Source organism: Podarcis pityusensis (genome assembly GCF_964106645.2).
Source record: "Podarcis pityusensis genome assembly, chromosome: 6".
In the NCBI taxonomy this organism is placed as follows: domain Eukaryota; kingdom Metazoa; phylum Chordata; class Lepidosauria; order Squamata; family Lacertidae; genus Podarcis; species Podarcis pityusensis.
This window is the reverse complement of record NC_138030.1, coordinates 49,506,606-49,531,969: the sequence shown is the minus strand read 5'-3', so window position 1 is coordinate 49,531,969 and position 25,364 is coordinate 49,506,606. Positions and strand designations below refer to the sequence as shown.

The 25,364-nt window shown below is 45.8% G+C and overlaps 1 protein-coding gene and 1 long non-coding RNA gene across 2 annotated transcripts; one reads left to right on the top strand and one right to left on the bottom strand.

Annotated features, from left to right (window-relative positions):
* Positions 1–239: 239 nt before the first annotated feature.
* Positions 240–20,001, bottom strand: LOC308479146. The gene is made up of 3 exons (XR_013987501.1): positions 19,436–20,001; positions 10,426–10,537; positions 240–275 (listed from the first exon to the last, which is right to left on the bottom strand). It is a non-coding gene; the product is annotated as an uncharacterized lncRNA (long non-coding RNA).
* On the top strand, positions 18,908–25,130 carry HYI (hydroxypyruvate isomerase (putative)). Its single transcript, XM_081009540.1, has 8 exons — positions 18,908–19,160; positions 20,170–20,278; positions 23,029–23,143; positions 23,478–23,556; positions 24,014–24,063; positions 24,310–24,379; positions 24,550–24,684; positions 24,863–25,130. The coding sequence occupies exons 1-8, from the start codon at positions 18,962–18,964 to the stop codon at positions 24,934–24,936; spliced, it is 831 nt and encodes a 276-aa protein (XP_080865666.1). The 5' UTR covers positions 18,908–18,961; the 3' UTR covers positions 24,937–25,130.
* The last annotated feature ends 234 nt before the right edge of the window (positions 25,131–25,364 follow it).

Below are 25,364 nucleotides of genomic sequence, written 5' to 3'. Positions count from 1 at the left end.
TCAGGCTCAGTTTTCTAAGGAGTGCAGTGTCCCTTATTGAATTAACCCTTTTTAAAACAAAACAAGATATACTAGCAGAACACCTCAGATATGCCAGAAGAGCCCTTACACCAGCAAAGGAACAGCTGAAAGGGAGAAGAGTCATGAATGGGACGTGGGCAGGAGAGAGGAGAAGCAGCACACAGAGGTCCTATGTCCCTCTTCAGTCCCTGGCTATGATCCTGTTGACAGTGAAATTTGCTCTCTGTACATTCTCAGTGAGGATGAACTGACACCTGGGAAACAGAAAAAGGATGTGCCTGTCATTATTGAGGATATTTCTAACATAGGGGCTCTGAAGCAGAGCGGTGCGTTTAATCAACTTCTTTGTGAAGGGATAAGAAATGAAGACCCATGATATCAAGTGAAACCTCTTTCTTAATATGCAGACAAATGCACCGCAAAGCAAAAGGTGACTTGGTAATATAACCATGCAATTTGAGTACATAATAGACCAAATCACTGAGCAAGGAGAATTTTAAAAAGAAAAGAAAAATAAACTCTACCCCAACCCTTGAGCTGAAATTCCTCTCTCTCTGACTTCAATGGGAATTCTTTTTGAAAAAAGAAAAACAGCCATCCTATATGGATGACAGCCCCCACCATCAAGCCACCACAAAAAAGTTAGGGTATGGTGTGTAACTCAACAACCAGTCACAGCACAGCATCCTCACAAGGGCAGACCATAATTCAAATGACAGGGTACACAGCATGGGGCTATATCTCTGGCCCCATGTTATGCAGACAGGGTGGTTTTTTTGGGTGATAGGGAACTATCCTTGTCAGTGCTTGTCCGCTCTTCAACACCTTTGCTGTGCAGGATTACAGAAGCAGAACAAACTTCCACTTCGTGCACAGTGTTTCACTTCAACTTTTAAGGTGGAAGTATCCTCTGTCACTGTAGTCTCCTCTTCTCCATCCTGGGCATGAGCACTGGCTGAGCACCCAGGCGGCATTGCTTCCTCTTCTCTGTCAGTCCATTACAAACACCTATTGTGCATGCAGTTCCAGGTGTACCTGGTTTGCAGGGGCAAGTCTACAGCCCTCCCATGGTCAGGCTGAATAAGGCTCTTGTTGCGTTTGTTGTGTGTCTGGGGCAATGCAGGAAACATACTGGGGGCATGTCTTTATCATCATGAGTTAATTGGCTACCTTCATGCATGAGTGGTATGTTGATATTGTTGTTGGCATAGTGCCCGACTGGTGAAGTTTCCAGGGAGGCTTATGTGTGTGTGTGTTTTATATATTTTCTAGCTGTGTGTTTCTCCTTCTCCCTCCTATGCTGAACACATGTTGTATATGGTGGGCATTCCCCATGGTGTTGTGGCATATCTCCCCAATGTAATGCGAGTACATGCTTGGTTTGCCCATTCTTAAAGCCAGGAGATGCTCAGTACACTTGCCAGACTTGTCCTCTCTGAGCTTCTCCTGTTTATGCACACACATGGTGGTGCTGGCTCCCTCTTGCATTGAAGTGAATCACAAACATTGGCTGTACTAGCCAACTGGTCTCTTTCAGGCAGCGCTGCTTGTGAAGTCTTCACACATAGGCCAAAGCTATTTTGAGCTCTTCCAAGTAGAGTGGAAAAGAGGACAGGGAAAATGTACTTACAGGAAGGAGTGGAAGATCATCTGCTCTGGCTACTTCTTCCTCATTCTGCCCTGTGCCATTGCAGACGGTGAGAATCGGTTACACCTTCCAGTTACCACAAAAGCTTCAAGTGAAATAATTGTAACTAAGGGGCATTCCCTGTACCCCACTCACACTCCTTTCACTGGAACATCAAGGTCAACAGCATTTTCTGAATAAAAGGCAGATTTGCTTATATTTAAATAGGTGCATTCAAGTACTGCTTGTTCTACACATTCAACTATTTTCAACTACTATTTTTCTTTTTCTTTCTTTTAAAGCAGTCTGCTATAATAAAATTAAAGTTCATTGAAGCAGTCAAATGTGAAACATTGATGACAGGAGAGCCACATCATAAACTACAGATAAGTAATTTTCAATTACAAATGTGGTTGGTGAGAAGTTGTCTTTCTGGTGTCATTAAAAAAAAAGGAAAGGAAAGGAAAACTTGAAAGCAGAGCTGAAAGCATTATTCCATTAATTGGCATGATTAATCAAATGCATTAACCACAGTTTAAACATGTGGATTTAAAAAATCAAATATTAATTGGAACTCTCCCTTATGGAAGAGTTTCATTGCTGGCAGCATTGTTTTAAACAATCTCTGTGTACTTCTTGATTCAAGCAATGTGGCTTGAAATGTAAAGTATGTGTTTGGAATGTTTTACTGAGAGCAACTATTCTATCCAATAAAGATCTGCAAAAGATACTATGTATGTTCCCAATTTAGTTATATGTAATTGATTGAATAGGGCAATTAGTATAGGCTGGGGTGGGGAGCCTCCAGCTGGTGGTCCAATTTTGGTCCAGCAGGGGTCCCAATTCGGCCTGCCTGCCAGGCTGCTCCTGACAACCACGGCCACCTGCCCTACATTTAACATCATATGTGGTGCCAGGTGTGGGGCAGGCACTGGTGTAGCATCAAAGGAGCAACTGGGAGCTTAAAGTGAGTTCCTGATTGTTTCTTTACTGGAGCAGGAAAAGGAAACCACTGTTGAAATTGGGGGGGGGGGGACCTCCTCTGTTTTAGCAGCAGTCTCAGTGCAAAGTGCTGCATGCTTCTGGAGCTAGCCACTTTGAAGGTGTGCTGGGAGTGCATCTTCAAAGAGGCTCACCACCTGATGTCATTGGGATGCTAGGTGACTGACATGTAGGCAGTTCCATCCACTTATTGAATTTGGCCTTCAAAGGGTAGGGCAGACATAGATCTGGCATGCCAGGAAAAAAACAGTTCCCAGTCCTAGATATAGACCAAAATAAAATAAAATAATCCATAGGCAGATATTAGTGCTGGCTCTAGGTTTTGGAGTACCTTTGGAGAATATACCTTCAGTGGGAGGCGCTCTCTAAACCACTGCATATTTGCTTTCTCTCTCCCTCTGGGTTCCGTCTGCACAACCACACAGAGGGAGAGAAGGCAGCAAGGGGAATGTGCTGCTCCAGTTCCTCAGTCTTGTTACTGTTTGCATGTTTGAAGGAGAATAGGGAGCTAGGGAAAGAGAAGCAGGGCCAGGAGGCTGTGGGAGGTGGCAGTGCAGCTCCTGGTGTAGTGTGGGCTGCAGCATATGCCCAGTGATGCCAACTCCTGCCAGATACATACTCAGTTATGACAATCCCTTTGCTGGTGCACAGCTGTATACTCTGTGTTATGTCAACAGATTTGGATTTGAAAATGTTCAGGGATTTGGGTAATGAATAGAGAAACTGATGTGCTAAAGGGCAACCCAGGAAGCATGAAGAATCCTTTTGAGAAAGGTGTAGAGGAAACTGCTGTGCTAGAATTGATGGGTCAGAACAGTGGTGGATTATGCTGCGATGAGGAGGAATGTTTCCATTCTTTCGCATACAGCACCTTGGGTTGGGCCTGGAAAGGAACGGGCAGCCAGTGATGCTGTTTTAAAACCAGGGGGTTATATGGGCTCAGAAGGAAACCCCAGCCAATAATCTGGCAGCTGTATTTGGACCAACCAATGTTCCAAGTCATCTTCAGGGGCGGCCCTGTGTAGAGTGCATTACAATAATTCAATCTGGAAGTTACTAGAGCATGGAGCACAGCGGCTAAGTCATCTCTGTCCAACAGGGGCCGCAGGTGATGAAGCAACCGTAACTAGAAAAAGGCACTCCTAACCACTGAGATCACTTGAGTCACCAGTGACAGTGTTGTTTCCAGGAGCATCCACAAGCTGCAGACTTGCTCCTTCCAGGGCAATGCAATCTTGTCCAGGGCAGGCCATTTCCTCACCTCTTGGTCACATAAGACATTCATTTCAGGATTCAGATTCAGTTTATTGGGCCACATCCAATGCATCACAGCCCTCGAGCACTGGTTCTAACACCTCAACTGCATCTCCTGATTCAGACGGAATAGAGAAACAGAGCTGAGTGTCATCTGCCTATTGATGGCACTTCATTCCAAATCTCCCTATGACAGCTCCCAGAGGCTTCATCTAGATGTTAAATAGCATGGGGGACAAGATAGAACCTTGTGGGACACCACTTTCTGACTGCTTGCTTGAAATGGCCCTTGAAGTAGGAGAGGAACTACTGGAGCACACTTCCCCCACCTCCTTGAGATGCTCCAGAAGGATTCTATGGTCAACAATAGAAGAGTTTTGGAAGAAGAGTTTGGATTTGATATCCCGCCTTTCACTCCCTTTAAGGAGTCTCAAAGCGGCTAACATTCTCCTTTCCCTTCCTCCCCCACAACAAACACTCTGTGAGGTGAGTGGGGCTGAGAGACTTCAAGGAAGTGTGACTGACCCAAGGTCACCCAGCAGCTGCATGTGGAGGAGCGGAGACTCGAAATATCAAAAGCTGCTGGAAAAATCCAGGAGGATGATCAGGGCAGCACTCCTCGTCATCTCTCTCCCAATAAATGGCGTCAACTAGGGCAACCAAGGCAGTTTCAGTGCCATGACCAGGCCTGAAGCCAGACTGAAATGCATCCAAATAATTAGCTTCCTCCAAGCATGCCATCCAAATAACCACCTTGCCCCAAAAGGGGATGTTTGCCAGTGGGCGATAGTTGTTTAACACTTCTGGGTCCAAGGTGGGGGTGCACCACTGCCTCCTTCAAGGCAGATGGTATCTCCCCCTTCTCCAGGGAAGTCCTAATCACTGGACCCACCCAGTCAACCCCCTGTGACTAGCTCTAAGAAGCAAAGGTCAAGGAGGTAGGCAGTCTGCCAAACTTTTCCAAGCAGCTTGGTCAAATCTAGTCTAGATACCTCCACCGGATTGCTCAACAGCAGGCCTCTGAGGAAAACCATATGTTTTTATCTGATGTGTGGTAAAATCCTTCTTATTACTCGGCAGGGTGGCACAGACAACCTACCCAAAGCCCCCCTTGTTCACCCCAAAGAAGTTTGGTCTGCATGGGCTCAAACAGCTGATTTATGAAGTGGTGAACTCTTGTTAATGATTGTCTATAGTGTCTACAGTTGTAATGAATCGGATGGGGGTGGTGATATACCGATGGAATCTGAATCCTAAACATTATTCTTAGTTAATGATTCTGCTTACAGTGCACTGTTTTTAAGAAACTGTCAAGTTCCGTTTCGTTTTGATTTTATTTGGAACAAATATTGCTTCTCTTTTAATGTATCCCAATTTGTACCATGCCTTCCTTATTAAAGGAACACATGTCAGCTTCTCTGGTGATTATTTCAAGGGATCTTGTTGAATGTGCATTAGCTGAACAGGGCCCTTACATTACTGAATCAACAAGTCCTAAATATTTATTACAAGTCCCAAGGTATTCTTAGGAAGCTTCCTTATACCAAGGCAAACCATTTGTCCATCTAGCTCCATATTGTGTACACCAGTAGTAGCCAACCTGATGCTATGGACTACAGCTCAATCACAACCTGATGCTATGGACTACAGTCCACATGCTATGGACTACAGCTCACATCACCCCATCCAGCATGGACAATTGCCATGGATGATGGGTGTTGTAGTCCACAACATTTGGAGGGCACCATGTTGGCTATCACAGTTCACACTAACTAGATGCAGTCCCCCAGTGTTTCAGAGATGAATTTCCCCCAACTCTAGTTGGAGATGCTGGAGACTGAAGCTGCGACCTTCTGAGCTACATCCCTGAAGTTCAGAGCATAGCACATTTGCTGCTTTATCTAGGTGAAACTGAAGAAAGAGCCACTTTTTTAGTATGTGTGGGAGCATAGTGCTGACATCACAAGCACCTGCTACTTGTAGTAGTTAAATAAGTCACTGGAATGTTAGCACCTTTTCCCCCTTCACTGAATGTTCCTTTGTTTCCTGGGTGTTCCTATCTACTGTGATGAGAGAGAGTTCCTAGTAACACTTAGTTTTTGTTTTTCCAGTGGCCACTGGTTACAGGCCAGGGGTGATGGGAAAGGCTTGATGAGCAGGATCAGGCCCACAGACTGGCGATTCACCACCACCACTTTGAGTAGGCTGGAGAGCTGGACAGACTGCCCCAAGCAAATTTCCCCCTGTTGCCCACAGTAAGGAGACCTGTTGCTGCCTTACAGTTTCCAGAGATGGACGGGTTCAGGTATCTGTCAAGTCTGCTTTGATCACCACCACAAACAACTGGATTGAGGTGGTTTGTGCTTTGCCTTTGGTCTCTGCTATCAGTCCATCTGACTTGTTTCCATCAGCTACAGCTCTTGGCCACCCTCATTGGGAGATAGGCGGTAAGGTGAGGGATCTCACCTGGACAGAAATACTTTCTCTGTTTCTGAAGAACACAGCACCATCCAGTACACAAAGCATTCTCTGTCTGCTTTGCCAGGTCCCCTTCCTTCCAGTATCAAACTCTGGACGTCTGATAATTTTCAGACAGAAAGCTCACACCTGGTCTTGTTGAGAATGCCTAAGCACACCCTAAACACTTGATCCCTGCTGTTTGGGGTGGTGGAGCTGCTGCAGCAGAAAAGTGGCAGGTCAAGCAAAGGGTTAATACCCCCTCTCCCTTGCTGTTTCTCTGCTAGAAATCATCCAGCAGAGAAGCAGACTGTCCAGGCTTCTTACAAGTTTTTTGAGCACTGCTGGATAATGAGCAGCCGTCCTGCCGATGCCCAGCTGTGGGTTAAGCCAGTGACGGCCTGCCACTTTGTTCTACCCTCTTTCTTTCTTAACCTTGCAGGGCTGTGCACCCAGTTACAAATACTCTCCACTGGCCTCTTTTACTGCTGTGCTGGAATCAACTCTTCACTGAATGTGCAGCTCATGCCCACAGAAAAGTCTATTTAAATTAAATCACGTTGCATGAAAGAGAGAAAAAGAAAGACGAAAATGATCAAAGCTGTGTTTTGAAATATAGCCAGAGATAAGAGCGAGCTAATAAACTGAGGGCCACAAGATTGATCTCCCTGCAGAGTCCTTCATCCCTTTTGCCAGGATATTAGACGCAAAAGCAAAGCAGACGATGGCTTTGCCTTTGCCGCAGGGGCTAGGCTGGGCATTCAGTTATCTCCTCTGTCCTCTCCCAAGCCGAGGTTTGCAATCCCAAGGACCGACTACAAGCCCTGGGCACCTTGCGAGTGCATGGCATCTTTTTATTACTCCTATTAAGGAGAGCAGAGCCAGGCCGGAATAAGAAGGAGCCGCTGAGGTAATAAAAAGTAGTGATACTAAAGTGGCCTTTTGATCTGTCCGTAGCACTTTCCCTGCTTCACAGCATTCCTTAGGCCAGGGAGCCTTTGGACTAAAAAATTAAATGGCTAGATAGGCAAAAGCAAAGGCTACAGCAAGGGAGTCTAGCCATTCTCTCCAGGAAGAATTCCAGATGCCTTCCTGGCTCACAGCCACACTTGGGCTGATGGACTTTTCTCCTTCAGCTAAAGATCATGGATTTCCTGTTCTCACCTCCAGCTTTTGCTGCCTTGTCCTGTGCAAATGTGACAAAGTCCATTGATTCAAATTGACTTAAGGGTGCCTAACTACATCAGGCTATTGGTTGGCCGGAGTCTACTGCTGGGCATCTGCTTGGGCTCAATGACATGGTTATTTCTGAGTCCTATTAAAACCATCCAGCCTCTAGACTCCCTCTGGAAGGGTGAGAATCTCAGCATTTATGAGGTCCAGGAATGATTTACAGTAACAGGTGCCCACAGTGGTAGCAGGGGAACTGTGGCAGATGAACTGTCAGGCCCAGGTACCAGATGGTAAAGAAACAAAGCCCCAAATTTGCTACTTAAGCCAATCTCACGCAATGTTCGCATTTCACACACAATCTGAACTTGTGATCGGGAGGAAGAGGATGGTCAGCAGGAGAAACAGTGGAGGAACAGGATAGGAAGCAGAGTGGCTTCAACCTATCTCTGGTATTTAAGGGTGCAAGTGGACATTGCCTTTGGCAATCCCTTGCTCCCTTGACTTCTTGGTCAGAGGTTTGCATGCAATTGACAGTCACGCTCTTGCAGCTCTGGAGAGGCTTCATTTCTAAATCACCAGTCAGACTTGGGCTGCAATCCTAAACATAATTACTTGAAACTGGATGCAAATTGAAATTAATGAGACTTGCTTCCAAATAAACCTGGTTAGGATAATTCTGTACACGTACTCTCCAGGCCCAGGACTCATCATCGCTGCCTGCCAAGGATTGAGGTATAAGCTCTAAAGATCAGGGACAGTGTCCATGGCTTGGAACACTAATGGGCTAAATTGACATCTTCCTTTAATATTTCTGCCCGACATTTGCTAGCACAAAGTCTTGCATTTTTTTTTTTTTGCAGCTGATTTAACCATATAATCCGGTGCTGGGGATAAGAACTCATGCAGCAGATCTGGATCTTCAGGGAAGGGATGGAGGGATGAGGATTGGCAGAAACCAGCCCCTCACTGAAGGAACAGGATAAGGGAGATCCTGGAATCTCCAATTAAGAGATTTCAAAGGTTCATTCAATTGCATTTACAGCTTATTCACACACATCTAGTTCGCACCACCAGCACAAGAACAAAGTTTAGGGCACTGTTTGGGCAGATGCATACTGGGCTGAGATGGTAAATGCTTAGGAGATCCCTTGGAACAGAGGAAGCTGCTTTGTCCTGAGCCATAATATTGGGCCACCCAGTTCAGCAGCTCCTCAGGGCTGCAGGTAGGAGTCTTTTCCAGCACTACCTGGAGATATCAGGGATTGAACCTGGGACCTACAATATGCAAAGCAAAATGTCGTTCTACCACTGCACTCAGTGTTTGCTTTGAAGTGGCTAGAGTTTGTAGAACACAGAGTTCCATGTTGTGCACTGGAATAGCAAAACATCCTCCAGCTCTATGTATTGAACATTGTACCTATTCAATAAGCACAGTATCTGTTCTCTCATTATGGGTTTGGTTTACTGTTTTGCTGGCTGACATTTTTAGATAATCAGTAAAACTCCGTTCCATCATGCCTTCTGATCTTCTGAGGTCTGCTGAATTTACCTAGTGATTTCTCTTTTCAGTCTTGTTTCATGATTGGTTGCATCATATTGTAATCAGTGTTTTGTGATGTGCTTATTGTGAGCTACTTGGCTGTTGTAAGCTGCTTCAAGGTCCTTTGCATAGAAAAGTGGCCTATAAATATAAACAAACCTAATATAAATAACACTGAGAGAACCTGCGGGCTACTGCACTGGTCCAGTTGGCAAGTTAAAGGCCATTATATTCAGGAACAGGACCTAATGACAATTTTGTCCTGGAGTACTGAATTTTGCATTTCTGAATACTTTAATGGTTTGGGAATGAGCTGTTGCATGACAGTAAAATGGTGACAATATAAAACATCCAAATGTGAGAATGTGCTTACTGAGTTGTAAGCAGGTGAGGATTTCTAAGCACAAATTCTAAAAAATACTTTTGGCAAAACATTGCACCAGATTGCTCATTGACCTGATGACAACAAGCTCTGCTTGTAAATTTGCTTGTTTTCTCCTATCAAACTATGGAAGGAAAAGTACAGCCCAACATTGAATACGGGAGGGGGGGGGGATTGCAATGGATTCTGTTCTGCCTGATGTGTATCATCATCCTGCCAAAACTCAACACAATCCAGAGCCTGAGGAAAACCCATCACCATAGAATAAATATGCCATTGAAGGTGTGGATTTGCATGGATGACCATATATCAATGAACCTGCAGCCTGAAACCTGTAGATCTCCTTAGCGACCAAGCTTGCTGGAGGGTTCCATTATTTTAAAGCAGTAAATGGGAATTTCCAATAGCTCTGGCTTCCCTTGTTACTACAAGGCTATAATGCAAAAGACTGGACCTGAGTAATTCTTAAAAACCACATTATTATTATTATTATTATTATTATTATTATTATTAAAATGTACGCTTTGCCTATGCAGATACCTGAACCAGTTCAGATTCTGCATCTGGCAACTTTACTCTTCACAGAGTTGAGGAAAAGGTTTAATTTCTAGCTCTTCATCCCAGGCAACAATCTGAAAAGTTGTAATTGTTTTGGAATAAAAGGGAAGTGAGAATCATTGGCGTCAGTAGTAGTAAGCCTGACAAGCTCATGTCTGGCTAACTAGACCCTTGGTGATCTTCAGCAGACCCCCTTTACCACCATTCATGGTCTGCCCTGAAAACCAGCTCCTCTTTCTATAATTTGCAGCTGTCCATCACTAGCCAAGATTTTTGTTATTGCTGAAGAGTGGAGTCATGCTTGCGCTCATTGATTAATCAATAGCCTTAATTGAGTTGCAGCTCTTTAATGGATAGCCCACTGGCTCTTGTTTTTTAATCCCCTTGCACACATTGACCCAAGTCACTCACCTGTAGAAAACTGCTTATGCAGCAGAAGAGGCCATTGGGATCATGAAGGTCGGTCATGGGCTTCAGTCCAAGTTCATAAGCAGAAAGCAAGGCTTGAGCAGATTTTCTTTTTCTGAGAGGAGGAATAAAGTCATTTTGGTTTAAAAGGAGGGAGGATAGTGTGGCTGGACAGTCTATCCAAGCTCTTTTAAATCCCCACTGAACCCCCCCCCCCAATTATTTTATAGTGATAGAGTTCTCTTCATCCAGTGAAGATCCTTTAGTGAAAAATGGAGGGAGGTGATTCTTTGGCTTGGTCCTGAAAGATTCTCATTCTGAACATTAGCTTCTACTGCTGACAATATTGCTTTTTAGGGTCCATTTATTAGCCAGAGAAATTTGGTGAGGGTTAGAGAAAAGGTCTCACAATTTTAATGAGATGCTCCTTGTACCATCAAAGCCAGACATGGTTTCACATCCTGATACATTGGAGGACATCAGACTGCATGATTGTGATTTCCAACCCAGCACTGCTTACCTTGAGGTTGATTAAGGCAACATGACATCAGAGGTAGCCAGCCATGCTATCTCTTAGACACTCTCTCTCTCTCTCTCTCTCTCTCTCTCTCTCTCCAGTGACCATACAACAGAGCCTTTCCCTAGAATCACATCTGCAAGATCTTCAAGCCATGCATCTTTCTTTTCCTTTTGGAGTTCAGGGCACAGCCACTTGCTTCTGTTGCTCTGCCTTTGCGGAACAGGAGCTCTGAATGGGAAGTCCTAATTTCTGAGCATGAAGGGATCTAGGGCTTAACACTGTTTGACACAAGATCCTCCTTTTCTTAGGTCATCACTGCAATTTGCAGGCCTACTCTTCAATGCATTGTGTCACATATTTCACATTATTTCTGATTAGGCTACCATTTATCTGAAGTGACAAAGCATATTTGCATCAGTACATAACCTTGTTCAACACAAATGGCATTAGGGCTAAATCTAATGCTATATTTTCCAATGCGAGCATTGACATTTATGTGAAGGAGGGGGAGTGTTTCACTTCTAGTGTTTGACTTTTTAAATGTGCCATTTCAAAGGAACAGGAACATTTTAAAATTACAATCCTCGCCTCACCTCACCCCACCCCAGCCACCGGGGTTAATATCAGTATAGGAAAATGTTTGATGAAAGATGATCTACAGCTATCTATGCAGCCCCAAAACTTGCATAGTTACATATCAACAGACATTAGTTTGTGTGTGTTTGTGCATCTGTGCAAATTTAGTTATTTTACTTCTGTGTCATCTGAGACACTTCATTTATGATAAAATATGCTGTGTCTAACTGAAAAGAGCAAACACTTTCTCCGTTAATGAGCTGTTATGGACTAGCTCCCCAGGAAACTAATTAATATACCTCTTTGGATACATCTGGCTAACACCTGGCCACTTTTTGTGGAAATGCAGTTCCTTGCAATGTGATTCACTCCTCCAATACCCCACATGGGACAAACTCCTTTGCTTATAATAAAATATAGACTGCACTGAAAACTTGGGTCTGCCCACTTGTCCTACGTAGTTCATGTAGCCTGAAGTTTGGCTATTTCTAGCAGTTGCCAAAGGGGCACTCACTGAAGCTCAGAGGTCAGTCAGTGGGTCCACCAATGCTCAACACAGCATACATTCTTCAGGCAAGTCCAAGGCTGCACACAATCCTCAACCTTCCTAAGCACCTGGTAGGATGAGATGAATGGGAGGAGAGAATGTCCTCCCAATGCATATATCCTCTCCTGCCTTCCTTAACATCTCCACAAAAACAATATCCAGCTCCTTCCTCCATGTTTTTGACCTTCCTGGCCCTTGGCTGACTCACTCCCTTCTTTACCCAACTTTCCCACCAAACCACTAGGTTTGTTACCCTGTTTTTCTTCATTTTCGCCTTGTTTCTAAATCCAATGCCTCCCAAGTCTAACTCTTGCCTTCTTGCTTCTTCCTGTTTCAATACCTTTCTTCTTAGCTCCACCCTCTAAAGTCTCCTTCTGACAACCTGTTTACTGAACATCCATCCTGATTTGCTTGTGCAAAAGGTTATGCGGAGGTTAGATTCTATCTGGTCGTTATTGAATGTTTCTTCTGATTTGTTTGTGGAGCAGTTTCATGGCAATAAGCATTCATCCTGATTTACATGCAGATCATTCATATGCTTTTCCCGTTACTTGTTCGTTCATGTATTTCCCATCACTTTTCTAAACACAAAAAGTCAATTTCTTAGACGTTCTTAGATGGTTTGCTTAATCTTGCAATCTTACCTCACCTTCCCAGCTGCTAGTGTCCTCCAAGGGGGCTACGCCAGCCTGGCTTAAGTGCAGTTCAAAGAGGGTGGGGTCCCTTTACCCAGTGAGACATTTTCCCAAGACTTCCAGGTGTTCCCAGTTGCTAGTGGTGGTCTTACTGTGTTGCTGCTGCTGCTGCTGCTGCTGCTGCTGCTGCAGTAGTGCTGCTTCACTCGACTGAGAAACCCAAGACATGCCCACAGCTACCTGAGAAGCCACATCTGCAAAATGCAGGACAACTAGCAGAGCCTTGCCCTTCACAGGTCTTAACTCAGATTCAGATACTGTACTGCATAGCATTTGCACCCATCTGCAGAAATTTGCTCAGGGAAGCACAGCTGCATCTTCAGAAGTAATATGAAAACCAACCCTTAGGGGCTGGGCCTACAGGAACTTGGGGCTTTGCTCTCAAGCTCTGCAGAGCTCAGGAACATATGAAGGGGGATTCCCATCCCGTTTTATCATCCCCAACAAAGCAGCCCTGGGTTCTCTCTCATCTGCTCCATGAGATTTTCTCCCTCTGAGCCAAATGATTTTGTTTGTTTGTCCCGTACTGGTTTGAAGGAGATCCTCCTTAGTGATGGGGCCAGGGGCCAGGACTAATTGGAGAGCTGGCATTTATGGGCTGCTGCCTATTACTAAAGACAGAACTAGATGCCATGGATTAGCCAGGTGCCCTGGAGACCCAGTTGAGCGCTGTGCTGTCTCCACCCCCTCTCCGCTTGGCTGTCATGCCAGTGTTACTGTAATGAGCAGGAGAAGAGAGAGCTGGACTGTTTCGGTGCTTCTCACCCTCCGCATCTCTGATGGGTACGGCTGAGCTGCAGCATCTCCTAGTACACAGTGGTATAATTAGTGCCAGGGGGCAGCCGAGGTGGTCTAGCCCCACTAATGAGTACAGCCTTAGGCCCTTTTCATTTCCTTCCAGAAGATTGGCTTGAATGGGCGACAGCAAGGAAGCAGAGCATGCTGTATTTAAAATCAAACCACTGTGGAGGGTTTGTGGGCAGGTGCCCCTCACACAGAAAGAAATACAGGGCTTGGAAGACACCAAAGGCCATCTATCCTAGCCTTTGCCAACCTGGTGCCCTGAATTGCAGCTCCCCTGGGGAGCAGATCTATTCCCACACTCTACAATGAGGCAGAATTCTGCAAATGTTCCTGACAGGATGAGGAGTAATAGGCAGCAGCCCGTATGAGGATGGGCTTGAGGGCTACCCTGCCTCTTGGCCATTCCTGGGAGGTGGGACTGCACATCAGCAGTGAGTGTGGCCAAGACAATGGCAGCAGATAGCCTGGGGTGTCCACTTGTAGCAGGACCAAAAGCTTACGGTCAACTAGACAGGATGTCAAGTGCGCCATTGGAAAGCCTGCCAGGTTGATTTTTAAATTTAGTCATTTTGCTGGGGCCACACCACAAGTGGAGGTGAGGTTAAACCCTTTCCTCAGCTCTCTCCCTATACTGCTGTGAGCCTTGGTGTGGAGAGGGGGAGTTCTCACTGGCAGCAGTGGGTCTTTGGGGAGGCTGTGCTATGCCTTTCCACCTACCAGCTTGAGGGAAAGCAGCCAAGGAGTTAGTCGACAATGACATCCGGAGAAAACAAGCCTCCTTCTCTTGTTGCAAAAAAAAGCTCCTTATTAACTCCAGGTGCATTTAGATATTGTTTTTCATAGTTCTTTAGCCTCTCTGGATTTCTGTATATTTTTACTGTGCATTTCCTCTAAATTGCAGTCCTTCACCCCGTGGCCTCCACTTGGCCTTTTGCTTCTTTTAAACAGTATTATCTCATTTAGTGGCCCAGCATTTCATCTGGTTTTCTCTCTGGCTGTTGCATTCCTCCTTGGAGTGTATTTTAAGGAACACTTTCCTGTTACAGCTTCTGAGTTATTTCATTGGCAGTAAATTGACAAGCTTGCAAGCTTTCGCCTAATATCAGAGAACAATAGGACAACCTTTTGTGGTGCTGAAAGCAACATAGCCGGTGCACTAAATCAGTTCAAACAATATATTCTAATCTCAGCAAAGCTTTTACGGTAGTTACATAATTATACAGCAGTTATCCCATCACTGCAGGGGTCCTCATACAATGTTGTAATGAACCTCCCTAAGTCAAGAAGGAAATTGCTTTAACCTCTCTGAGGGTAACACAAACAGCAGAACGGCTGATTGCTTGTTTGCCAATGCTTACTCAGCTCAGGCTAAGAGAAAACAATGTCCAATGAAAAGGAGGGCAAGCCCAGGGTGTAATTTAAAGTCCTTATTCCCCAAGGGCATTGGAGAAACAAAAAGTGCACAGAAAACATAGACTAGCCATATGGCAGAAGTCAGTGCCTTAATTAGCAGATAGGAATGGCTGGGGGCAAGTTCTGGGCCTCAATCCTGTTAGCTAAGGAAGCCTTTACTTGCAGACAGGGCATGCTTTCCTTGGGTAGAAACTATGCCCACCTTTTATTCTGCCTTTCCTTCTCCCTTGTGGTTGGATGGACTGCTAGCTTACATCCTCCATGATAGCAGAAAGCTTACTCCAAAAGGCTAGAAGGTGAAGATATGGAAACTGCTTGAGTCACTGTTAAACATTAACCACATGGGGACACACACACACACACACACACACACACACACACACACGAGTTGTCTCTGGATAATGCAGAATTAATGGACAAATTCATGGATGGTTGCTGTGTTCTCCTGCTTTTCTCCTTCCTTTTGTTTGCCACATGCTGGGAGCGGGCTTTTAAGTCCAACCTGGCTGCTGTAGCAGCAGCAGCAGCAGCAGCAGGCAAGCAAGCAGACTGCCAAGTGAGAGGGAAGGAATAACAACAGGGAGGAAATGGGTCTATGGGCCAACTGGCAATTGTCCAGGAGTTGAACTGAGCTTGGGTGCTGCCAGTTGCCGACCTCAGCCATAAAGGCTTCCTGTATGGTTAATTAATGAAACAAAGGAAAGCAAACACACACAAACACAAACACACAACACTGTGTATGCATATGTGTTGTTTGCAGCTTATTCTGAACAGCTGGAGAATCTTCACCAGTAAACCAGTTACTTCTGTAGCCTTCTCTGTGATTTATGTGCTGAAGCCTAGATAAACTGCATCCTCCTTATTTATATCCCTTTTTAGTGGTAGTCCCATAATAATGTTGTAGATATTCACAAAAAAATTCAAAATAGCTGCTTGAAGCAACACCCTGGGTTATTCCCTGCCTCAGGTTATAGAAAGCAACTGTTGTGCATATGGAGTTTCGAGAACATGTGATGCTTTATATGATCTGATGTATGAAATGAATGTGCAAAACTGTGAAATGATGTCTCTGAAATGGAAAATCACTTAATAATTACATGTCTCACACCGTCAACTTCACTCAGTGAACCCAAAAAAACATAAGGCAGGTGGAGATTAATAATACATATATATCTATATATATATATAGAAGTTAAGAGGAAAGCCAGTGAATTGGTGCATGGAACTAGTATCTGACAAAGTTGTCAACCGTATAAAGAGAGGTTGCTTAAACTGAGGTGGCTTGGGCAAATGCTCAGAAACACGTTCCAGAGGGCACTCTGTGCAAGGTGACGTGAAAGAGGCCAAAATGTTTACAGCATGGTACAAAAGACGTGTATGATCTCAAATATGTATTGGGAGGGGCAGGAATTACCGTATTTTTCGCTCTATAACACGCACCTGACCATAACACGCACATAGTTTTTAGAGGAGGAAAATCCGTAGGCATGCCACCCGTAGGCATTCCCTCCGTAACACGCACAGACATTTCCCCTTACTTTTTAGGAGGAAAAAAGTGAGTGTTATGGTGCAAAAAATACGGTAAATAAAGCTATTTTTTATTAGGCGTTTCATTCAGAATCTGCCTGCTTCTGAGTATCAGATGCTGAGGGGGGAGGATGACAACAAGGGGGACTCTTTATGTGAGGTTTCTGAAGACATTTAGCCGGACACTGTGAGAAACAGGATGCTGGACCAGATGGACCTTTGCTTTGATCTAGCAGAGCTTTTTCATGTGTTAAAATATTCTTCTGATTCTAGAGAAAGGAGGGGGGTTTGGTTTATGTAAAGAGAGCCAACTGATGGACAGCCTTGCCTTATAGACCAGCTTTTGATGACATAGTGCCATCCAGATGTTTGGGATTACAGCTCCCATCAGCCCCAGGCAGCTGTAGCTATTGAGAGGGCTCTTGCGCTTGGATCCTGCTTGCAGGTTTCCCCACAGGCATCTGGTTGGCCACTGTGAAAACAGGATGTTGGACTAGAACCAGCAGGCTCTCCTTATGTTCTTTTGATGGGTTCCTGTTCTGCTAGTTGCCTGAATAAGTGTTAAATCAGAAGCAGAAGATGAACAAGAAAGAGGGGAGGAGAAAGAGGTGCAAAGGTGTGTGTAGGATTTGTGTGGTCTTTGGGCAATTCCATGCTTAGACGGCCATTTTATGCTGGCGCCACAAATCCCCTGGGCTGTGATTTGGACCATCATGAGACTGAAACAGTCCCTGTCTCCTCTATGTCTATCAGGAGCTTGATTCAGCAAACATTAGTTACACTAAATATTCAGTCTAGAAAAACTGAACTTGTTCCCTAATACAATGCACCCCAAATTTCCAGAGCCCTGAACCTGTACCCCAAGAGACTTGCTCACATACAATATGTAGCAATAATAATATAAAAAAGCATCACACTGCCCTACTGCAGACCCCATTTAATCCAGAACAGCAGCAATTGCTTCTGTCTGTGCTGAAGGACGAAAAAGGTGGCCTATACAAAGCCTCAGGCAAAGCAGAAGAACCAGTGCCCCAAAAGTCATTCCTGTCAGTTCTGGGTAATGAAAACAAGGTCTCTGGGATGCAGAAATTCACCAGGGATTTCAATGGATGGTTGGTGTTTGATGTATGAGGCGAGTTAAATTGGTATCAATAAATACTAACCCTGGAATGACGTTCTTTAATTATCAGCGCAGATTATACATCACTTCAAAGCAAACAAACAGCATGCATCGGGCCACAGAGGAGCCGTGTGCAAAATGCAAAGCAGAGGCTGGGCACAGCAGTGCCGCAGAGCAGCTAAGAATTGCAAAGTGCATGGTTAGGAGGGTGTGTATAATCTTCTTGCAGGGTATTGAGCAAAAAAAACCCCACTTAAGTTCAGTCTCTGGATCCATGTCTCTGAGATGTCCTTGACTTTGAATAATTATTTAGAAAAAGACCTAAGGGAGTCAGGGGCAGGGTTGTGGGGTAGCAGTTTCTGGCAAGGATCTGTCTTTTCCCTTCCCTTGTTGTGCCTGGCTTGGCTTGATTGCTTGAGCTATGTGGCTCCACCTGTGTTTCCTTCCTGCACAAGCTGTGGCTGGGAAGCATGTATTGGTCTACCTTCTGAGCAAGGAGAAGAACTATACAGGTATTAGATGGATTTAAAAGGGGATTAAGCAAATTAACGGAGAACAAAGCCATTAATGATTAGGAGTTGCAATGGTTATATGCATCAGGATCAGAGGCACCATGCCTCTAAATAACAGTTGCCAGGGAGGGACAGCAGGAGGGGACTGTTGTGCTCACGTTGTTCTTATGGACTTGTCATAATGCATTTGGTGGACCATTGTGGAAAAGCAAGATGCTGGGCTGGATAGGCTTTTGTGACATCCTTCAGGACAGAGCAGGTGGAATCTAAGAACAGGTATTCTTGGGAAATACTATCATCCATGTGGGAAGTCTTCAGAAACTGGGAATGATGAACATATATTCCTAGGGCAGCAGCAGGGTGAGAATCTAGGGGCAATGCAATCTAGGGTAGGCCTCCAGTAAAGGTGGTGCACATTGGTGTATGGACAGAGGAAATGAAGTGCCAAAGGAGATGTTTTTATACAATATGAAAAAATGTGTGTGTCCCCCGGTCTGGTCGAGAGAAGCCGAGCGATGCGACACGTGTTCTCCGGATACACCAGAATACAAACGGGGTGGGTGGAGGGGCAAGAGAGCCGGCGCAGAGCCGACGAACGCCCTCTCGCGGCAAGACTGCGACCCGCAGGCCCTTGCGCCTCTTTCCCACGCGGCGCGAGCGTCCGCGCTCCAGCTCTCTTCCTGCTCGGAGGCGGAGCAGCAGCGCGCAGCGGGCGCCAAGGGCTTGTTGCCCGGACACCTCCCCTGCCGGCCAGGGGCGTGGGCGCCGCCTCCGCCCCTCCTCTCGCGGCCTTTGCTGGGTGTCTCAGGCGCTGCGCTGTCCGCCATGGCTCCGCTGCGCTTCGCTGCCAACCTGGCGTGGCTCTTCCAGGAGAAGCCGACGCTGCCGCAGCGCATAGAGGCGGCTGCGCAGGCCGGCTTCCGAGCGGCGGAGTTGGGCGTCCCTTACGCTTGCAGCGCCGAGGAGCTGCGGGAGGCGGCAGACAAGGCCAAGCTGGAGCTGGTCCTGCTCAACGCCCCGCCAGGTACCCGACCGAGTTGCCCGTGGCTAGAGCCCTTCCCTCGCAGACATAATACGCTCTCTCCACCCGGACCCAGCCTTCTCCCATGACCTCCATAGGCACTACTACAACGGGGTCGGCTTTTCACGGAAAGGGTGAAAAGGCAAGCAGGCAGAAGTCAGCAGGTAGAGCTTAATAGTCTCTGCGTCTTTCTGGAAACACTAAATCTCTTTTCTGCCTGCTGCTGTACAGCTTTTACCTTTTTTTAAAAAAACAAACAACAAAGTTGTAGACCTCACCTGTTACCAGTTGAAACTTGCTACCGGTTCCTGCAGGTGCAAAGTCCACCACCTCTTTTCCTCTTTCTCTGTATCAACCTTGGCACCCAAGATAGTGCCCAACGTCTCCCTCTCACTTTACTGTACACTGGATGTCTCTTTCACAGGCTTGGAGAGAAGATATGGGTCCATTTTCTTGCCCCCCAAGCCCTGCTGCCTCCCAGAATGGCCTTTTCCCTTACACTCAAAACAGTGGTTGTTTCAATTGAAGATATTCCTAGTAGAGGTTATAGACTGCCCTTCTACTTGCCAAAGACCAAGCAAATAAAGCTGTTTGTTCTGTACCTCTCACCTGTTCCTGACCCCAAACATAGGAGCACTTAGCTGACATATAGGACAGCAGGTATCATTTATGGTAGACATCTATTTCCTACTATTGTTCCCTGCAACTGGTGTGTGTGTGTGTGTGTGTGTGTGTGTGTGTACAGTGGTACCTCGGGTTAAGAACTTAATTCGTTTTGGAGGTCTGTTCTTAACCAGAAACTGTTCTTAACCTGAAGCACCACTTTAGCTAATGGGGCCGCCTGCTGCTGCTGCGCCGCCACTGCACGATTTCTGTTCTCATCCTGAAGCAAAGTTCTTAACCCTATTTCTGGGTTAGCGGAGTCTGTAACCTGAAGCGTATGTAACCTGAAGTGTATGTAACCCAAGGTACCACTATATATATTGGGTAAATTTTACTGCTCTTTCTCCAGGAAACCAAGATGGTGACAGGGGCTTAGGGGCAGTGCCTGGCCGCCAGCATGAATTCCGGGAGGCCCTGGCTTTGGCTGTGAAGTACTGCAAGGTCCTGAAATGTCCAAGGTAGTATTTTAAGTAGTTAAGATATATGTATATTGAACACCAGTGTCTTCCTTGTGCCATGATACAGGAATGATCAGAATTGCTGCAGTGGTTGTTGTGTTAATTGAGTCACACGTCTCCTCACTATTGCACTTTGAAAGTGAAGTGGTATAATTTAAGTGCCTTTTTCATCACAGACCCATGCAAAAGCAGGCCCTCAAACCTGGAAAGAAAGCAAAGGGCAAGTTATGTGTTTGCCTGTTTTTTTACTTGTTTGTCAGCATACCTGCTAGCCATGCTAGAAAGAATCAATTGCTATCCTTTATTGAAATGAAGCATCTTTCCTCATCTTCCCCCTGCCCCCACTCCACTCTGGGGTCTTCTTTGCTAAAGGTGGGAAATGTGCTAAGGAAGGAGGCACAGGATCTAGCCCCTTTCCAAAGCTCCGTGTCCATAGTTCCATAGTATTTTTCTTGCCTTATGCAAGGAAACCATAAATTTATTTTACCCCTGCTGCTGCTGCAAATCTTCCCTTGCTCAGGGTAGTGTCTTCCTGCATTAAAATATGCAGCATGCAGCCTTTATTAGGACAGTCTTGTAGTACATAAATATTTTAAAAAGGAGAAGGGCAATTAAAGGCCAAATATGAGCAAAAGGGAAGAGAGTCTTACAGGAAGATAATTTTTGCACAGTCATGTATTATTTCAACGGAGGGGCTGGTTTTAAGGAGGATTGAAGCAGGGTGGTGTGATGGACAGAAAGTGGAAATTTGACTCCAAAGATAGGGAGGAGGAACAAAACCTAAAGAACAGCAAAAGCACACAGTTAGCAGCAAGGTGGAATAAGGGGATGCAAGGGAGGAGAGAGGTCAAGTGTTGCTGGTGAGAACAGTGGAGATTAAGATCCTTCTATTAGTGAATACACACATTCTCTCCCATTTAGGGCGTCCCCAGCCCTGGCGCTGAGATTGGCACCTTTGGTAAAACTAGCTACTTTCCTGCCTGGAGTGGTTTTGTTTTAAAATCTTGTTTATTCATTCACTAGTTAAAAGACAAGTGTAATAAGAACAGCTTTTCCATTTTAAAGGCTTTTATTTTCTGAACACAGTGGCATCTTTAGACATGACGCAGCCGGTCTATCACTCTCAAGGCAAACCCATTGTGGGAGGAGCCATAGTTCAGTGATAAGAGCAAATGCATATTCTTGCATTGCAAGGGGTTGGACTAGATGATCCTCAGGGTCTCTTCCAACACTACAATTCTGTGCTTTGCATGCAGAAGGTTTAATGTTCCATCCCGGGCATCTACAGGTAGTGTTGAGAGACACCCGCCTGAAACCCTGGAGAGCCACTGCAAATCACTGCAGATCAGCCTTTCTCAGCCTTGGGTCCCTAGAACTTGTTGTACTACAACTCCTATCATTCCTAGCCAGCAGTGGCCAGTGGTCAAGGACAATGGGAGTTGTAGTTTAATGACTTCAGGGGACCCAAGGTTGGGGAAGGCTGGTGTAGACATTGCTAAGCTAAACAGACCTGTAACCTACCAATATAAAGTAATTTCCCATGTTCATCTCAAGCGGACATGAACTTCTGGATGGGATGTTTAGCAGTGTAGTCAACAGAGATTCAAATGAGTAGCCACATCAAAGGGATGAACCAACCCATGCAGCCCCATTTAGGTGCATTACTGAGTATGGAAGTGTTGCTTGCAGTCTCTGCTGTCCAACAGAATGAGACACCTCACCTCTGAGTGCGGAGGGAGAGAAAACATAGGCAGTAAGACACAGGCTAGTAATGAGTGACAGATGTTAGGATATTTCCAAAAGCTCACTGGTAATACCAATTTTGCATGGCACTTTGCGTTACACGAAGAAAGCAGAACAAAGTGGTGCAGCTGGCTATTTTTGTGTAAGACCATGCCCTTTTAACTTGGAAAATTAACACCAGTCTGTTTTTGCAGTCATACTCGGCAACACTGTTTGGTATTTTGCTAAACTGTAAAACAGACACACTGAAACCAAGCAGACATAAATTTGTCATAACTAATGCAAGTTCGATTTTAGTGGGTTCACTCCAAGTATGATTTTAGTAGGTAAAGGTAAAGGGACCCCTGACCATTAGGTCCAGTCGTGGCCGACTCTGGGGTTGCGGCGCTCATCTCGTTTTATTGGCTGAGGAAGCCGGCGTACAGCTTCCGGGTCATGTGGCCAGCATGACTAAGCCGCTGACTAAGCATGACTACTAACTATTTTAGATACCACCAATTAGTTAGAAATCCCATTCATCCTCAAGCAACACATGCATGGAAATGGTGAAAGCACATCATCATTCCTACCCAACTGATTGTGTGTGTGTCCAGCATGGCGATCAAATACTACTAAGGTTTTGTCAGTCTGCCTATCGTGATTTTGCGTATCTGGCCTGTGGGTGCTGTTTGTGAGCTCATAATCTATGCCAAGCTAGGTGAGCTCATGGTAAATAACAGAATATAGTTTGTATGATTTTGATACAGACGTTCTTGTCATTCCTTCTACATGTTGCAGGTGTTAGCTTATCCCAGCTGAAACCCTGGTGTAGTGATGTGTGTTGATTGCTGAGTGCTGGAGGTGGCTTCGTGGGTCAGTGCATCTCCTCAGGGGAAAATTAAAGCGGGCATGAGACAGCTTTCACTTCAGTAGCATCATATCAGCATCGTGGATGCCTTGAGGGCAGAAAGCCGTCAGCACCGCTGCTTCTGTCCCTCTTCCATCCTGATCCAGCCTTTTGCTTACAGGATCCACATTATGGCCGGGCGAATTCCTTTGGGTGCTGAGAGGGAGGAAGTGTCAGCAGAGATGGAAGCCACCTTCATTGAGAACCTCAGATATGCTGCTGACGTCCTGGCTCAGGTAGGGGCTGTTAAGCAGCATACCTGCACTGCTTCATCAGACGGGTGAGGTGCCTATTCAACACTGATTCCATTTGGTGGTGAGACACTTTCCTGAGCTCCAGCTCCAGAGAACCCAAGAGGCAAAGTGTTAGCAAGACCTGCTTAAAGAAGCTCCACCCCAGTTATTAGGAGGGCACAAAGGAGTGATTGGGCACTAGTGGCAGTGGTTAGGAAACTGGCCAGTGACAAGAAATAATATAAAAGAGGTGAGCTGCCCAGCAGCAACTTTCCTTCGCTTGCTAGCCTAAGGCACTGAGTGGCTATTCTTCCATTTCCTTGCTCTGGTATTACAGGAAAAGATCACTGGATTATTGGAGCCCATTAATAGCCGGATTACTGATCCCCGTTACTTCTTGACTACTCCAGAGCAAGGTAGGCCATGGCCTAAGACTCCTCCCTTCTCCACAGATAGGGAATTGTCCTTCTAAAGGAGTGTTTCCCAAACTTCAGTCTCCAGCTGTTTTGGGACTATAACTCCACCATCCCTAGCTAGCAGGACCAGTGGTCAGGGACGATGGGAACTGCAGTTCAAAAGCAGCAAGAGCCCCAAGTTTTGGATACACAATTCTAAAGCAAGGGTGGGAAACCTGTGACGCCCTATATGTTGCTGAACTACAACTCTTCATCCTTCACCGCTGGCCACCGCTCCTATTCAATAGGAGATTGAATACAGCAACATCTGAAGGGCCACAATTTCCCCACTCATGTTCTAGAAGTTGCTGGAGAATGGGCTTTGGGACTGCACAATGACAGAAAATGGAGCAAATTGCTCCCCACCCCCCCACCCCCAGAATCAGTTGTGATATTGTGAATCTCCATTTTTCTTCAGCTGCTGCCATTTTGAAGAAGGTGGGAAGCCCCAGCCTGAAGCTGCAGCTGGTGAGTGTCACTAAGGAAAACTTGGCCTCAGCCATAGAAGTAGGTGTTGGGCTTAGAGGACCTATTACACTGGTTGGTGCAACAAGAGGCCCACCAGAGGGATGAGAGGGGCTGAGCATCCCCAACCTAGTGCCTTCCAGATCCCACCACCCCCTGCCCATTGGCCATTTTGGCTGGGGCTGATGGGAGGCCTAGTCCAGCCTCTGGAAGGCAGGTAGACTGTGCCTTCTTATGTTTACTCCACAGGACATTTTCCACTGCCAGATCATGGATGGTAACCTGACTCAGAACTTGGAAAAGTATTTCCCAATTATTGGTAAGACAGGAAAGGTGCAGTGGTTCCCTAGTATGGCTTCAAAACTGGGATCCCTTGCAGGGGTTGTTCCTAAGCAAAGGGACAGATGCTGCTGTAGTGTCAAAACAGTTCGTCAGACCCCTATGCCTAGTCCTTCATTTGCCCCTGATGGTTTCCTCCTTTCTCTACAGGACACGTTCAGTTTGCCCAGGTACCAGGACGGCATGAGCCCGACAGCCCTGGTGAATTAAACTTCCCTTACCTCTTCCAGCTGCTGGAGTCAATGAGTTACAGTGGCTTTGTAGGATGCGAGTACAAGCCCAAAGGCAGGTCTGCTTAAATTATCCCAAGGGAATGGGGGGAGATTTTGCGTTGTAGCTGGGAAATTTTTAGGCTGCTGATGTAACCCACTGTTTCTGCTTCACAACTACCAAAACTGGGCATGGTGGTGGTGCTGAAAAAGTGCAAAATTGCTGTTGCTGATGCTTGTGGCTTCCCTTCCAGAAGGTACATTGCAAGGGCTGGGCTGGCTGCACTCGTACTGGAAGAGTCGCGGTGTACTGGATAGTGGAAGCTGAGGGGTTAAGTTCAGCAGCTGAAAAACTGGACGAAAGAGCATCAGAGGTGGAGTGCAATCACTACATGCCAACTTGGAAAGGCAATGTTCTTTTTGTTTGTCTCTTGTTCTGGATGCATTTTGCCTCCTAATAAAACAAAATAGCATTCCTAGGGTCTTACTCCAACTCAAGTCCTGGAATGGCTAAAGGCTTCACTCTTGTGTCACTTTGTGTTCCTGAACAGATTACATTCCTGCCCGGTCTTTCCAGTAAGAAATAAATCCTTCTATTTTATTTTAATTACTCATTGCAGTTATAAGGGTTGACCCACTAAAAAGGAAAGTTCACCTTCCTGGAATCACACTAAGCAATGATGCTGGCATGCCTTTCACAAGAATGGGGACTAGTGTGGCACAAAGGAAGGGAAGTCCCTGCCTCTCCAGATCTAG